Source organism: Lacerta agilis, chromosome 12 (genome assembly GCF_009819535.1).
Source record: "Lacerta agilis isolate rLacAgi1 chromosome 12, rLacAgi1.pri, whole genome shotgun sequence".
In the NCBI taxonomy this organism is placed as follows: domain Eukaryota; kingdom Metazoa; phylum Chordata; class Lepidosauria; order Squamata; family Lacertidae; genus Lacerta; species Lacerta agilis.
In genome coordinates, this window is record NC_046323.1 from 21,076,157 (window position 1) to 21,092,656 (window position 16,500).

At 42.4% G+C, this 16,500-nt stretch overlaps 1 protein-coding gene across 2 annotated transcripts in view; it reads left to right on the top strand.

Annotated features, from left to right (window-relative positions):
• Positions 1-16,500, top strand: part of JAZF1 (JAZF zinc finger 1) — a 135,572-nt gene that overhangs the window by 111,474 nt on the left and 7,598 nt on the right. Inside the window, exon 3 of one of the 2 annotated variants that reach the window (XM_033165395.1) lies at positions 1,511-1,725. In XM_033165395.1, the coding sequence (XP_033021286.1) occupies positions 1,511-1,725 (215 nt within the window). The remainder of the gene's footprint in view (positions 1-1,510; positions 1,726-16,500) is intronic. The other variant, XM_033165396.1, reaches the window with a different exon arrangement.

Here is a 16,500-nt window from a genome sequence, read left to right on the forward strand (position 1 = left end):
TTTTCTAAAGGTCAGATAGTTGTTTATCTCCTTGACATCTGAAGGGAGGGCGTTCCACAAGGAGGGCGCCATTACCGAGAAGGCCCTCTGCCTGGTTTCCTGTAACCTCACAGTGAGGGAACCTCCAGAAGACCCTTGGAGGACTTCAGTGTTCGGGCTGAGCGATGGGACTCCTCAGGCCTCTGCACTTGAGGCTCCCGAGCCTGATATATAGGGATCCATTCCTCATCCTTCAAAGTCCCACCTTCTCCACTGTTATTCTTGGCTTCTTGCGTGATGGCCTCCCTCACAAAACATTGGAACCAATAACTACACACACACACACACACACACACACACACAATGTGATGAGGAGCTACCTCAGTACCATCAGAAACTTAAGTGGAGAAGTAATGTATCGGTAATGCCCGTTTTTTACTTTCCTCTTTAGTAAGTGCAGCTTTACTGTAAGACAAATCCCCTTAATATAACTAGGGCAATCCACAAGCAACTTAAAACAGCATGCTTGTATTTAAAATAGTATGGCTTCAATGGTTTGCATTTCACAGACAGTTATGTGGCCCCCCAGGGTATATCCAGTTCCCTTCTCTTCTCTGAGTCCTGCTGGTAGTTTTCTTTATCCATCTCCCTTCACTTCCCTGCAACTGGAACATGTTTAACTCTCACCAGGGATACAGCTGAGACAGCAATGGGAGTAGAACTGTAGAGCTAACAGAACACAGGAGTTGACATCATCATTATGTCACAATGGCTCAGGGAGCAGGTGTCTAATAATGGGTCACAAAGCAGAAGGAATTGCAGTGGTGGAATGTGAAGGGAATCTTTGTATGCCAATTCTCATTTTTTAGAAATGTGTCCAGTGGACAGTTTATAAGCCCTGTTGTAAAATGCATTTATCTTCTAGTTCAGAACCTTGTCTGACACTGCGCTGCTTTTTTAGGTGGGCCAACCCCCCCTTTAATTAACTTTTAAAATGTCACATGTATAACATGCTAAAAACTGCCACCCACCTGTATCTGTGTGAGACCCCATTGCCTGTGCTGCACTTATGTCATAGTATGTCAATGGTTGTTTTAAATGATTGGAGTACATATGCCATGGATCAAAAACTGCAAGAGATAAAGAATCATAGAATCATAGAGTGGGGGGGGGGGCAAGGGTCGTCCAGTGCAACTCCCTGCAATGCAGGATCCTCAGCTAAGGCATCCATGACAGATGGCCATCCAACCTAAGCTTTACAGCCTCAGGGAGGGCGCAGGCAGCCAAACTACCAGGTGTCGCCCAGGAATTCAGGGGGCTGCGCGTGACCACGCAAACGTCACTCGTCACTTGTCATTACCGTCAGAAAGCCTTTCCTGAAGCTTAGTCGGAATCTCCCTTCTCGATTCGAGTCCTGGCAACTTGTGGAAGCCGTAACTTCAGAAACATAACTTGAGAAGTAGCATCAAGTGTTTGTACTGAATGTTTGTCCAGCGCTACTGTTTCACAATGATTTTTCTCTTACCCATTGGCATCGCCATTGTTGCAGGTTTATGACTGATGCAGCTCGGCGAGAGCAGGAATCCCTGAAGAAAAAAATCCAGCCTAAACTCTCCCTGACTCTATCAAGTTCAGTGTCCCGGGGGAACGTATCTACTCCTCCACGCCACAGCAGTGGGAGCCTTACTCCACCAGTCACGCCACCCATTACCCCTTCCTCGTCGTTTCGTAGCAGCACACCCACAGGTAAGAGGAGTTGGTTTCATAGCAGTGAGCGATTGCAGTGTGCCATTGAAAGATTGAGTAGTTTGGCATGCAGCCATAAAGAAGGGCATGTTGTGATTTCTTTGCATTTTATTTTCTATCGGGAAATAAATCTCACGTGCGTTATGGTCAGATTCCGTTTCACGAACCAAAATGAGGTTTCCGACAGGTGTGACTGGGCTTCTGTTTGGTTTTTGTACCTAATTTATCTATTGTCGTTTTGCTAATTGCGGTGCAACGTGAAGTAAGAGAAATGGAGCTAAATGGGTTGTGTGGAATCTGAAAAAAAGGAATCTCATACTATACTTGGGAAGAGGTGAGAAAGTGGTGTTCCTGTTGCCCTTATAGACATCTTGCATCCCTGTAAAATCAGTGCAACATTATATATATATATATATATATATATATATATATATATATATATATATATATATATATATATGCCTTGCTGAAATTAAAAAAGTGTGTATAGTGAGGGCACCTGCCTAATGTTCCAAAGTATATGTGCTGCCACACGAAGAGATAGATTCTCTGGAATTGCAAAATGACCATTACACGGCACTTGTAAAAGTGCAAGTTCGTTGGGTCCTACATTTTAAATCTTTGGATGTCAAATATTTGTGTGTGTTTAAAACAATAGTGTTTCCAAACTGATTTCCATAATATTAATATGGTTTTATATTAAACATCTTTCTGACATTCTTAGTAATCTTTGCATATACTGTAATTCATTTTTAAATGAAAGAAGCTACTGAGTATGGCTGAGAAATAATGACCCCATATTTTTTGTTTAATTGAACCACTTTCTGAGTTGTATGGATTTATTTGAAACCCATAATCCCTGGACCTTTTTTCATACTTGCAATAGATTTTTTTAAAAAATGAATTATATTCAGTAAAACTAGGTAACTAATATCAGCCTGGTATGAGTTTGTGGTCCACTCGTAAATCGTGAACCAATAGTTTAAGGCTACCTTCTATGTTCTCAGTGACTCTCCTTTTTCCACAAAATGCTTTTCAATGTTTTGTTTAAAAACCTCTCATTCTGCTTCTTTGTTTTTTAAAAATGGCTCTTGGCCACCTTTCCCCCACTTATTCTGTTTCGCAGCGTGTATAGATCATCTGTGCTTTCCAACTCTATGCATTTCAAAAGCCTCTCATTGTACTTTTTGTTCTTTTAAAAAAATGGCTTTTGGCCACCCTTATTCAGTTTTACAATGTGCATATATCTTTGCTTTCCAAGTCACCTTGCCTGCTTGTGTGGCAGGTGTAAATGACGGGGGCCCACCCTGATAGCAGAAACAGAATAGCATGTTTGGCTAGACATATCTCAAACAACTCATCAATCATTAAACTTGAAAAGGAGATGGGGAGTCAGATTTCGGCGATTGCTCCCTTTTTTTTTTTTTTACTTTAAACTGTGCAGACCCCTGCAGAGCTGGTTCTGACTTACGAAGTGTTAAATGGCTTGGCTGCTGTGAGTATAGCATGTCCCTTTGAGAGCACCTATATGATGGCACAATATGGACACATACATTGGTACTCTCACTGGCTGGATCACATTTATTTATTTTTTTTAAAAAATTAGCATCCCATCATTTAATTTAAACATTTCCCGGGCAGCTTACAATATTGAAAACAGCGTAAGGAATAATAACACTACACAGCCTTAAAACAGCAACTAAACAACACAGGAGTTAAACAGGTTTTTTTTTAGTTACAGGTAGGTAGCTGTGTTGGTCTGCCATAGTCAAAACAAAAAATAAAATAAAAAAATTACTTCCAGTAGCACCTTAGAGACCAACTAAGTTTGTTCTTGGTATGAGCTTCCGCGTGCATTCACACTTCTTCAGATACTTCAGGCAGGGCTGTCTCGTCATAGATGCTGGGTGGCACAGGGTGCCGGGCACCCCCTCCCCAACCCACCCCCGCCCCCATGGGCGGGAGGGCGCTTGCGCGCCAGCGGGCGAGCTGCAAGCCGGCTGCCCTCCGGAGCCCCAGCTGGAGCGCTGGGAAGGGCGCGCAAAGCCCCGTGCCGCTCCAGCGCCACGCGCCTCATCTCCCACTCGCCCACCCCCCTCCCGAGGGGCGGCCAGCGTGGTAGGGAGGCGGGCGGAGAGGCGGCACGCCGGGGGCGCCAAGGCATCATCGCGCCAGGGCAGCCGATCCCTTTAAGACGGCCCTAACTTCAGGTATCTGAAGAAGTGTGCATGTACACGAAAGCTCATCCCAAGAACAAACTTAGTTGGTCTCTAAGGTGCTACTGGAAGTAGGTTTAAAAAAAAAAAAAGCCTTAAAACAGTATTTAAAAGCTTGGCCAAAAAGAAGGTCTTTGTCCAGCCTAATGGCTATATTTTGCAGTTTGTGAGCAGCCATTAAAGGCAGCCGCATGTACAGTGCATTACATCTGTCTAACTGGAGTGATGTTCCATGCAGCTGATGCCGCTTGAGATTCCAGCAATAGTGTGAACCAGATCCTTCATTGGGAGTGCAGCTGAATCTGGAACAGCTTAAACACACACCTCCCTGAGCCATGGGGGCAAACAGTAAACCCCCCACATCTCTTCAATCAGCCCCCCCCATAGAAGCCAACTCCTAGGGGCTGAGGTCCCTTTGCTGCCCCCCAATAAAATATTGGAGGGGGATGCACCCCCAGTTAATGGGCATTGCCATTCAAATGGTGTGTGTCAGGCTTCAAGGACTCGTCTTCCTCCCCCCCCCCCCTTTGGCAGTAGATAAGCAGAACAAAGCGAAAGCAGTCTCTTACCATTTACAGATTTTAATGAGCACAGCGAGAGAACAAAGCAGCCATTCCTTGGACAAAGGAGCTCCCAATTAAGGATTCCACCCACTTCCCCCCTCATCACCCATGTCACTTCTGCATCTTGCAACCTGATCAGGAAACCACTTTGCTTTCTGTGCTGCCACCCAGTAGCATAGGAAGGGGGGGCGAAGGGGGCGGGGTCCCTGTGTTCCACCCTGGAGGGGGTGACACTCTGGGCGGCCCCCCCATACCCAAGCCGAGCCCTGCAGCCGCCTGGTAAAAAGCCACGCTCGGCGGTGGGGCTTGCAAACCTGCTCAGTGCATGCTTTGCTGCTTGGGCTGTGGGCCGAGGCGAGCCAGGGAGGGGCACAGCGCGCATGCGCAGCGTCACTACATATGCGGCATACGTAGCAACGTTGCGCATGCACGCTACAGAGTGACTCCGCCCCTGGGTTTGCCACCCTGGGTGGCGAAGCGGCTTCCTCTGCCAGTGCTGCCACCTTATCTGCTCGTTGTGACCTTGGGCTGGGCGGATGTACACTTTCCAGTGAGAGAGAGGCTGTTAGCTCTCTCTCCCCCAGTCCTCCTTCTCCTAGCTGTTCACCACCCAGTTCTTCCCAACTTCTGTCTTCTGAACTATGTCCCTCTGCAAACCACTGTTCCAAATCTATATTGTTCCACTGCTCCTGTGAAGATTCAGGGTCCTGATCAGGGGGAGGGGGAGGGAGGAGGCTCCCACCATTCCTCCTCAGTTCAGCCCTCCTCAGCCCAGTCCCTGACAGTGTGTGCGCACTGCATCTTGTCATCAGTTATGTGGGGCGGGACTCACCTGTCCCCCTAACCAATATTTTATTCCAAGTTGGCACCCCTGAGCCTTCCTGATAAGAGAGAAAAAGCTAGGCCCCCTATTTCCAGCTCAGTAGTATCAAAAGCTGAACCAGGAGTATTAGTAGGGTCACACTCCCACTGTCTTTCTCTTAATAGAGGGCGTCTGTCAAGGCCAAAAGCAGGTCTGAAAACAGATTGAAATGGATCAAGAAAATTTAGCTCGCCCAGGAAAGGGACATTTGCATTTATGGAACAAACTCTTTGACACTTGTCACCCTCAAACCATCTATATCTTTCTTAAAAGTCCTTTAGAAGCGCTTTTGGTCCACCTCTTTTTGGTCTGGCTTTCCGTGCCACAATATTTAAGTGTGGGAGGGCTTTGGTCTCAGGCTTACAATGTGGGCCGAACAGGCAATACACGCACCTGGATCTTGTGATGGGTGTGTTGTGAAGACATTTAGATTTGGCTAAGCTCCTATATTTCAGCCTCAGTTCCTCATCTTGGAAGCATGCTGCCATACCTACCGCAGGAAAACACTATCTGTGACTTGACCTTCAAGAACCGGGTGGGCTAGAAGAGTAAAATAAATAAGGCGAGCATTTCCATTCTCTTGCTGGAAAATTATTATTTATTTTACCCTGCAAACTATTCCCAATCATTTGTGTCATAAATTATGTTCTTAAAATAAGCATAAACATATGTCCTTCCACTCAGCCGCAGCCATAATGCTCAGGGCTTTGTTAGTGCAGTGCCTTATTGGACACGTACTATTTTTTTTTTATACATAAAAAATGAGCTCCCTATGTTAATTTTTAATTTGGGCTAGCTCACTAAATTAGGTGCTCTCCTACAGAACAATTTGTACTAGTAATAAGAGAGTAGTAATATGAAACTTCATTAAATAGTTCTTTTATTTAATCTTCACATACGGCTGGGCTGGCTGCCACTTTTTTACAGGTGAGTTATGGAGTGTGCCAAATAGCAAAGTGTGAATTAACAAAGTGGTGTTTAGATTTGGGGGAGAAAATGTTTTGCATGTCCGTACTCTTAATTGCACTGGTAGAAGCAGCCGCTTGCCTATTATTTGGCTACCCTAAGCAAATTAAAACTGATTGCCTGTATGAGTCAAAAGGAATTCTTTTGAAAATAAGCATGTGGTTAGTCAGTGTATGTGTAACATGCAGGCACCATAACCTCTTGTTTCAAATGTAAACCACAGAACATTCCTTATAGACTAGGGACCTCTGTTGTGCTCTTCCCTGGCTCATGTAGAAAATACAGACACATCACCTAAAATGTTTATATGTATATATGCGCAGTGGTATTGAATCCAGCCTAAGTTAGTTGAACTTGGGCCCTATTGAAATCAATATACAGTGGTACCTTAGTTCTCAAACTTAATCTGTTCCAGAAGTCCATTCCAAAACCAAAGCGTTCCAAAACCAAGGCACGCTTTCCCATACAAAGTAATGCAAAATGGATTAATCCGTTCCAGACTTTTAAAAACAACCCCTAAAACAGCAATTTGACATGAATTTTACTATCTAACGAGACCATTGATCCATAAAATGAAAGCAATAAACACTGTACTGCAGTCACACAATCAATCAATCAATCAGTATCTGAACTGGGTTCCACACAGTCACAAAAACAAAACAAAAAGAGCCGCAAAAACAAAAATGCAAAATAAATAGCAAAAACAGACAGACCTCAGCGTAACACTCGAAACAGAGGTGTGGCACTCAAAATGGAGCACGTTTGGCTTCCGAAAAAGTTGGCCAGCCGGAACACTTGCTTCCGTGTTTGTTGTGTTTGGGTTCCAAGTTGTTTGAGTTCCAAGGCTTTTGAGAACCTATGTACCAATGTAAAATGTAAGATTTAACTTATGTCACCTTCATTTCAGTGGGACTTAAGTACAGCCAACTTAATCTGGATCTATCCCAGAAAGCAAGTCCAATAAAACCAAGTCAGGTAGTTTAATATTTAGATTCATTAAGTTGTTTTTCTTTTAACACTTGTTAAAACTAGGAACTTTGAGGATCCATCTTATTACCATACGCAGAGGCTCAGAAATATATTATAATCTGTTTCTACACACACACACACACACAGAGAGAGAGAGAGAGAGAGAGAGAGAGAGAGCGGGAGAGCTTCACCCAGAAAGCAAAATTAATATGATTTATTATATTTCTATGCTGCTTTTCATTCAACTGAATCCTAAAGTGGCTTGCAAACAAGAAATAACAATAACATGATAGAACATAATAAAGCATCACAATTACAACATAAAACATATGGAATAATTAACAAATCATCAGTGAAACAGTTGCAATCTTTAAATCACTGTTAGCAAAGCAACAGCTAAAAAAATAGACTAAACGTTCCAAAGCAAAAGTCATATTATGTGATTAGCAAATCAATACAGCAGTTATAATCTGTAAAACAATACTAACAACATTAACAAAACAGCAACCCAAACACAAACTAGGCACTGTTAAGTTCATACACACACTCATGACTCATAATCTTTCACTCTATTCAGTTCATCAAAATACCCATATACCCATAATGCCCATGGCAGCAACTCCCTTCCAAAGAGGCCTTATCACAGTTCAAGGGCTCTAACTTTCTGGAAGGTGCTCTGTCTTATTTCCACAATTTATGTTTCACTTTACGTGGGACTGACTGCTGTTGGGCCTGGTCCCACAACTGTGGGTAGTGGCTGGGGGCACGAAGGTTACCTGGGGCTGAAGGAATCGAGAGAAGCGTTATCTGGCCTCATGGTTTCCCCCACATTTTGATTTTTGCATAGCACACACACGTGTCAAAAATTATGAAACCAATATCCAGTGCTTTTTTTCTGGGGGGATTGCAGGGGTACGCATACCCCTACACATTTTGTGAATCTTTCTACTTTTGTCCATTTACTGTATTTGTTTTTCCCGATTTGAACTATAAAATGGTGGTTTTCTTGAGTCAAAATGAGAGAACCCCTAAACATTTTTTTTTTGGGGGGGGGAGCACTGCCAATATCACAATATATCACCCAGCACTAACCACCACCATTTATGGCAGTCTTAATAGATCCATATAAGGGACCCAGGTGGCGCTGTGGGTTAAACCACAGAGTCTAGGGCTTGCCGATCAGAAGGTCAGCGGTTCGAATCCCTGTGATGGAGTGAGCTCCCATTGTTCGGTCCCAGCTCCTGCCCACCTAGCAGTTCGAAAGCACGTCAAAGTGCAAGTAGATAAATAGGGACCGCTCCGGCGGGAAGGTAAACGGCATTTCCGTGCACTGCTCTGGTTCACCAGAAAGCGGCTTAGTCATGCTGGCCACATGACCCGGAAGCTGCCTGCGGACAAACGCCGGCTCCCTCGGCCTATAGAGCGAGATGAGCGCCGCAACCCCAGAGTCGGACACGACTGGACCTAATGGTCAGGGGTCCCTTTACCTTTACCTTTAAATAGATCCATAAGCTGTGGTGATGGGGAGATTAAAAAGGGATCAACTCCTCTGGCCAGAATACGTTTGCACATATACAAATTATTGGTGAATGCTTCTTGAAGAGTAATATGGGAAGGGGCTTCAGGACCCCTTCCTCTCCCCATAATAGGATTTGTGTGAACCCATAATAGAAGGTGTGAAACTTGCGTGCTAAATGTTCTTCACATTTCCTTCCATTGCTTCAAAGTGAATGGGAATGCTAAGCCTTCCTCTTTGTGTGGACTTCAAATAAATTAAATACTTTTAATGGTTAGATAGCAGCGTGGGTGGGGTGGGGGGTGGGAATGGTGCAGAGCTAAAATAGACATGGCTGGTCATCCTTTTGTTGTTTTCCTGACATAACCCATTTGTTAGATTTTGTTGTTATTGTAATGCCATTGATGTATCTCACCTAATTCTGTTAATATATTAAAGCACTGATGGACAACATGTGTGCTGAGCCTGGCGCTGTGTAAGCCTCCTGTGATTCTGGGATTTTAGGTTTCCTGCCACCTGGTAGGTGGGCTCCCTGCCGGCTGTGTGAAATCTAACTTTGTAGGAAGGCAGTTGGAGGAAGCACTGCATCAAACAATTACAAGAACATAACCTTCCCTTCTTATCTACTCCGCCTGAGGCCATTTTCTTATTTAACCCTGCCTTTTTTATTGTTCTTTACTGTTGTTTCCCTTTCCCTCGTTCATAGTATCCTTGCTGTGCCACTGAAGTAAAATCTGGACATGATGACAAGAGTTGCTGCATTGCAGGCTTCCAGTAACTGCCTTTCTCAAAGCCAAATCCTTTTTTCAGTAGCAAACCCCAGTGGCTTGGTAATTAGTTGCATGGGAATTTTCACAGCAACCTCCCCAAGGAGCAATTTCACCAAAGAGTAACCCTCTTGTCTAGACCAAGCTCATAAAGTCATCACTCGTTGTGATTTCCATTCTACAAAGCTGCAGCAGAAATATGGCCTTTCGTCTTAAGGTGCCTTTCAAGCATGTACCGGTATATACCTCCATGCAGCAGAACTGCTAATGTAGCCCTTATGGAAGACGTATATGTGTTGCCAGGGTGCCTAGAAGAATGTGGTCCACTGTTGCTGTTTTTTTACTTTTTCTTTCCATGAAATAGCACTGTTGCTATGTGCCATTTCCATTATACTGGTCGTCTAGTGCGCATTATTTACACTCGCTGCAACAGGTAAGAACATCAACTGTGAATAATGTAATAACATATTAGCACAGTAGCTGAAGTTTTATCTCTGTGTACTTTTAAAGTCCACATCAATATAACTCTAGTATGAAGATAAGCCTTTTAGCTCTATATAATTTAGCAGCACATACTAGTACAAAAGTCTGTATCAGTATCTTTTGTCTATTTCAGTCCAATGCAAATTTCACCATTCTGGTTGATCTCAGTTAGTGAATTGGGATATAAGGGCTCAGGTGGTCTTTAAAGTATCCTTTAAGGTATGCGAGACCTAGAACCTGGCCCAGCAGTATATGAGCAGCCAGTGTTTTGCCCATTTTAATCCAATGCAGATTTCAACATTCAACCATTGTAAATGTGTTTTAGGATCAAAAAGAAAGCCAATTAATGTATTGGCACAATGAAGTGCCTTGGTGTTTGAAAAATGCAGATCAAATAGCACTAGTTCATATTCATAAAGTACCGGTATTTAAAAGGTCTCATTTTGTGATCAGTGAAAACCTGGTGGTAACATCATTTAGTTTAGTGCATTGACTTTTTCTATAACTGTGTAGATGCTATGTTTCAGATGTTTGGAAAATGAAAGGCTGGCATTCCAGTTCTAACCATTTTTTCACTACTACTACTACTACTACTACTACTGGTTGGTTGGTAGGCATCCTTTTGTTAAAAAGCTATGTGTAGCTTCTTATGCCTGCCAAGCTACAAGAAATTCAGGTGCTCCCAGTAGAAGCAATTCCCATTGATTTCATGTGTCTGGTAGTGCACATATTCTAAAAAGGATAGCTGTGCTAGCCTCTTGCCAATAAAATAAGAAAGAGTCCAGGGACACCTAAAGACTAACGACTGAATCCCATGAAGTCATTGCACAGGTGGAACAACTTCCACTTGCACAGTCGATTTCCTTACACTCCATGTTTCTTTGTAAGTATATTCATACTTTGCCCTACAAACACAGCTGACATGGTGTACCAGCTTGTTTCTTTCTGAAAACCATAATCTGGATAATGGCTTATCAGCATATTGGTAGTTGTCCAACTTTAGCTTGTTTGTTCTGCTATAGAAATCCTAGGATTCACTTCCATGCCTGCTCATACAGGGAAAGAACTTTGGTGAGCAAAGTCTAAAAGTCTATCAACACAAAAAGCTGATCTTTAAAGTAACTGGGCTGTGATCCCACATGGAAATTAATTTTTTTTAAAGTGTAATTGTTATGTATATTAAAAACACATCGGAGGTGTGTAGACCAGGCTCCTAGTTCAGAAGATTGCCCTTTGTCAGTGAAGCACACAAACCCTTTTAGGGGAAGAACGCTAACAGTGATACAGAGAGATGAACTGGCATGGGTTCCTTCTATATCAACTAGGCCAATGAACTACTGATTGGTGCTATGTTAGGATGTCAAGAACAATTAAATGAAAAATCAAACAAGACCATATTCTTAGCAACTCTCATCTTGCCGATGAACCAGGAAAGAAGCCCTTGAGACGCCTTGTTGCCAAACCGCTGCTATCTCAGGCTCCTAAATCCCTTGCATTTCTTTACCAGTCTGGTGTAGTGATTAAGAGCGGTAGATTCGTAATCTGGTGAACCGGGTTCACGTCTCTGCTCCTCCACATGCAGCTGCTGCATGACCTTGGGCTAGTCACACTTCTTTGAAGTCTCTCAGCCCCACTCACATCACAGAGTGTTTGTTGTGGGGGAGGAAGAGAAAGGAGAATGTTGGCCGCTTTGAGACTCCTTCGGGTAGTGATAAAGTGGGATATCAAATCCAAACTCTTCTTCTTCATCATCATCCTATGCTGAAAGTTACACCTAGCTGGGATTTCCAAACCAATTCCCATTTTTCTGCCCCTGATAAGCACCATCAGCAGATTTCCAAATGGCGGTTTAACCATAAGTCTAGCAACCTGCAAGGTCAGGCTTGCAGTTTGAAGCAAGATGACTTCGGTTCTTAACATTGGGTCTCAACAAAAGGTTTGGAAAGCTCAGGTTGATCAACAAGGCCATATTTAACTCTTGCTGTAATTTAGTCAGCCCTACCTCCAAAATAAATGCAAACCATATCCCAGGCACCACAGGTGAGTGCAATGTGGACCAGGCATTTTATTGCCTCTACTGTAAATGGCTGGATGGCTCTTGTACAGCCATAAAGCACGTTTAAATCTATTGTTATAAAACAGGTCTTGAATGTATCTTTGTAACATATAAACTGTCGTTCATTTACGTAGGTGCTTTTTTATTGTCCTCCTTTATCTTAAGCATGAATCTGTTTCCTGATAATGTTCCTTTAAAAAAGAAAAAGGGTGAAAAAAAGACAATAAACTGCTAGTCCAGCATGTGCAGAAGAGTCCTTAAGGCTGCATTTTTGTCCTGGATTTGTATTTTAAACTTAAGAATGCCGACCCAAAATAGCATCTGTTATGAATGCTTTATTTGCATTTAAATGCACTATCTTTCTGCCCTATAGTTCCAAGTGTCCATTCTTCCTTGAGGGCTTGCAGAAAGAACTTTGAAATAATTTGCTAGTGTTCAATTAGCATTGCAGTGACTGAGAATGGAAAATGCTCGACTTCATTTTTTCCCCCTTCAGTGGTGTAGCTGCTCTTGTTGCCTGTGCCCCAGCCAGAAAATTTTATTATGTCTGAGTTAATTTGCAGGATAAACCTTTGGCGGGAGGGACCTGCTTGGGTTTATTTATTCCTTTATTTGCTCTTTTATTTTAATTATCTTTTAAAAAAAGAAGTTGCACTGTAAAACATTGCTATTTAATTGCAGGAAGTCTATGCTGGAAGTGGCTAATAGATGGCATTTGTTTAAATGAAGCTGTAGGGACGCTGCTTGAGAATGTTTTAAAGCATTGCAAGGCTGGGTTGATAATGTTTTCCTGTATTGCGTATAAAAACCAAAGGCCCTTTACCCTTTCTGAAAGGTCTTTTTTTGTAGAAAACAAGATGGGGGGGGGGAATGTTTATATGAGAATGCAAAATAACTTCCTGAGACTATGACCGTGCCCTTAAAATGTCAAGAGCGCATTGTGTGTTGAAATGGTAGCAGTGTGCTTTTAGCACCTCTGCAGCACCCAGGCTGCAAGTGTCGAGATCAAACCCAGTAGACAGAACATATGTCTTGGTATCGTGACTGTTTTCTTTTCTCTAGAATCAGTACTTTATATGCATGTTTTAGTGTTGCCTGTTTTTTGTTTGTTTTTTTACAATCAGTGGAAATTGTATATGTAGCGTGACATGTTGAATGCTGCCTTGGCAGTAGCAAAATTACCATCTCAGATGCAATAAATGTTGCAGGTAGGATGCAATTGATGTTGGTTGGCTGATGGAAGCACCCACCAGCAGAATAGTGGGAAGGGAATTTGGGATGAGGACTCCACTCTGCAACCGCTGCACTTACCCTCCAAATCTACTCCAGAGGGTTCAGATATTTTACATCAGTTTGTATTCCGGCATTTTTTTAAAAAAAAAAATGGGATGAATTTATTAGGCAATCTAATCCGTCCCAAACATAGTGGAAGAGTGTGTGTATGGAATGAGACAAGGAAGACAGGAATGCTGCCATGTTAGAGTGGTGGAGGAAGGGGAGACTCATCACATAACCAAGTTTTGCAGGATTGGGCATGGGGCACTGGGACCATCTACACTGTTTCAAGATTTGTGTGTCTGTGTTTGGATTAGTGATGGTCAAGCTGGCTTACCTTGCAACTGATTCCGTTTTTCTGAGCTTTCTTGAAAACAGGTCTGAGATAATCTTGGAAAACTTCTCATGTGCCTTGGCAGGGAAAAATACAATGCTGAGAATGCTCAGGGAACACTTAGGGCTTAAGAATGAGACCTTCAAGACATCTCCTAACTCCTGTGTCCAGAAAGCCTTCTTCATCACAGGTTCCCTCACCACTTGAAAGGGTAAATTTGCTGTGGAAGGTTTGGGGAAATGGTGTGAATAGTTGACTGGTGGCGGCAGCAGCAGCAGCAGCAGCAGAAAACCACTTAGGGAAGGCCTGAATTCAAAGAGGTTTAGAGTTCAGCTTATAACGTGGCCATAGATTTCCAAACTGTGGAAAGTTTGTACTTCAAACACACCTTTCCTGAAAATTGCTTCTATTTTGGCTTAGGCTGTTTAGATTTAGAATCCAATCTCAGTTTTGTTGCAGCGAATAGATTTCTCCATAAAAGTGAATAAGGATAGTATTAGACTTGTGTGGGCAGGCATTATGCACTTATCAAACATTTGTGTGCTTCTGCTTCTTCTAATAAGCTGGCTGCCTACTGACGATAGGGAAAACCCTTAATAGCCTACTGGGTTTAAAACCAAGGTATTGTCCACAAAGCGCCTCTGCTCAACAGGTGAATGTTCTGCTCAACAAGTGAATTCTTTCAAAAGAATGTGTTTTCTCTGCAGTCATACCAGACCTGTGTTTCTTTTTACCACTTTCTCACCATTTCAAGTCATAAAACTCACCTGTTTTAAAGAATAGGTATTGCATTGTTCTGGTGACCTCTAGGTCAATCTTCTGCAGCTGAGGGGCGGACTTTTTGCCCAAGTATTCACGCATTTCAATGTTCATGTGACAACGGAAGCAGCTGTGGTGGCACAGAGTGCCCTGTTACCAGCTTTGATTGGTTCTTCAGCTGAAGTCTCTGCAGGACAGTGCCAAAGTCTGGAAGATTCAGGTGGCACAGAATAAAACTGCCGGAATTATAATTGGCACAGCATAATTGGATCAAATCCTACCAGTATTAAAAGAGCTCTACTGAAAGGCTTTCTGCTTCCAAGCTAAATCTGAAGTGCTAGTATTGACATTTAAAGCCCTAAATGGTTTGGGACCCAAGTACCTGAAGGAGTGTTTTCTCCCATATCATTCAAGGCTGCTCTGTGTTCCCTTCCTTGTTAGCAGTGAAGCAGATGACTGATATCTTTTCAGGGACAATTGTCTGGCACAAATTTCTTTTTCTTTTAGATGTCAGTTGAACCCTTGCTTATTCTCTCAAACCTTTAAAGCATTTCTTGCTGTCTGATGTTTTTCTCCGCTCATTTTTTTTTAATGATGTGGTTCTATTGTTTTTTGATACTTTAATTTTATAAACCACCCTGGAACCAAATATGCTCTGTAGAATTAGTGAGTTGTCTAATACCCATGTACCACTTGTATAGAGAGAATGGTGGTAAGGAAGAGTGAAATCTGTGCATCTTATATGTACAGGTGAAATTCGAAAAATTAGAATATCGTGGAAAAGTCCATTTATGTAAGCATTTGTTTTCATTAGCTACTGGAGTTTAATATGTGAGATAGATGCATGACATGCAAAGCGAGATATGTCAAGCCTTTATTTGTTATAATTGTGATGATTATGGCATACAGCTGATGAAAACCCCAAAGTTGAGATTGTTAATTTGGGGTTCTCACCAGCTGTACGCCATAATCATCACAATTATAACAAATAAAGGCTTGACATATCTCGCTTTGCATGTCATGAGTCTATATTAGTTTCAACTTTTAAGTTGAATTACTGAAAGAAATGAACCTTTCCACGATATTCTAATTTTTCAAGTTTCACCCTTATATAATCTGCTTTGCCAAGCAGGTGAGCAGAAGCCCCACTTTTTTCCTTTAGAGAAATGTTTGTCCTCTCAGCCTCCAGCAATGATCTTCTGAACAGTGTTTCATTCTGTAAAACTGAATTTGCTTTACCACCTGATGTTTGCTTAGGTGAATATATTATCTATAATAAATAAATGCGGTGAGTGTATATGGGGGAGATCAGTAAATTAGTATTACTTAGAAATTGCCATCGTAAAACAAATTTACCCCATTTTATTTCAAGTAGCAGTTACAATAGCCATATATTAGTTGTCTTAAAATAAGTACTCCCATAAAACTTTTTTTTTATGAAGCTACAAGTGCCACACAAAGTGTGAATCGGGTTGTGCTTTTTATGAGAGATCATTTGAGTTTGCAGGAAATTAGTTTCACTTAGAAGACTGCAGTCGTAGGCACGCTTATTTGGAAGTTAAGTTCCAAAAATTCCAAAGTGAAACAGAGAAACAAAGGCCAAAATGGAGTTAACATTCATGAAAGAAATAGCAAGAAGCTTGAATTCTCCAGTGGCAAATGTCATCTTTGCAGAATGAAAGGAAGTAGTGTGGTCAGAACAACTGAGAAAGAAGGGTTTACACAACTTAGTTACACAGCTAGAGTGGATTTTAAATAGGGGGTGGGCAGGATGTGAAGAACATTGAAGAAGCAAGTTTTGATAGCAGGTGAAGGTGAGAGCTTATGACTTGTTTTCCCCAAGCAGCAGCTAACTTCCTGCTGCATGGCAAACTGCTTTTGAAGTCAGTTTCCAAAACCAGGTTGTGATATGGCACAGGGCTATTCAAAGTGGAGGTGGGAGTTCGGGGAGTAGAATCTTCCGTTGCAGTACTGTAGGAGCCTAAGTAGCTCTTTGGATTGTGGCCAGT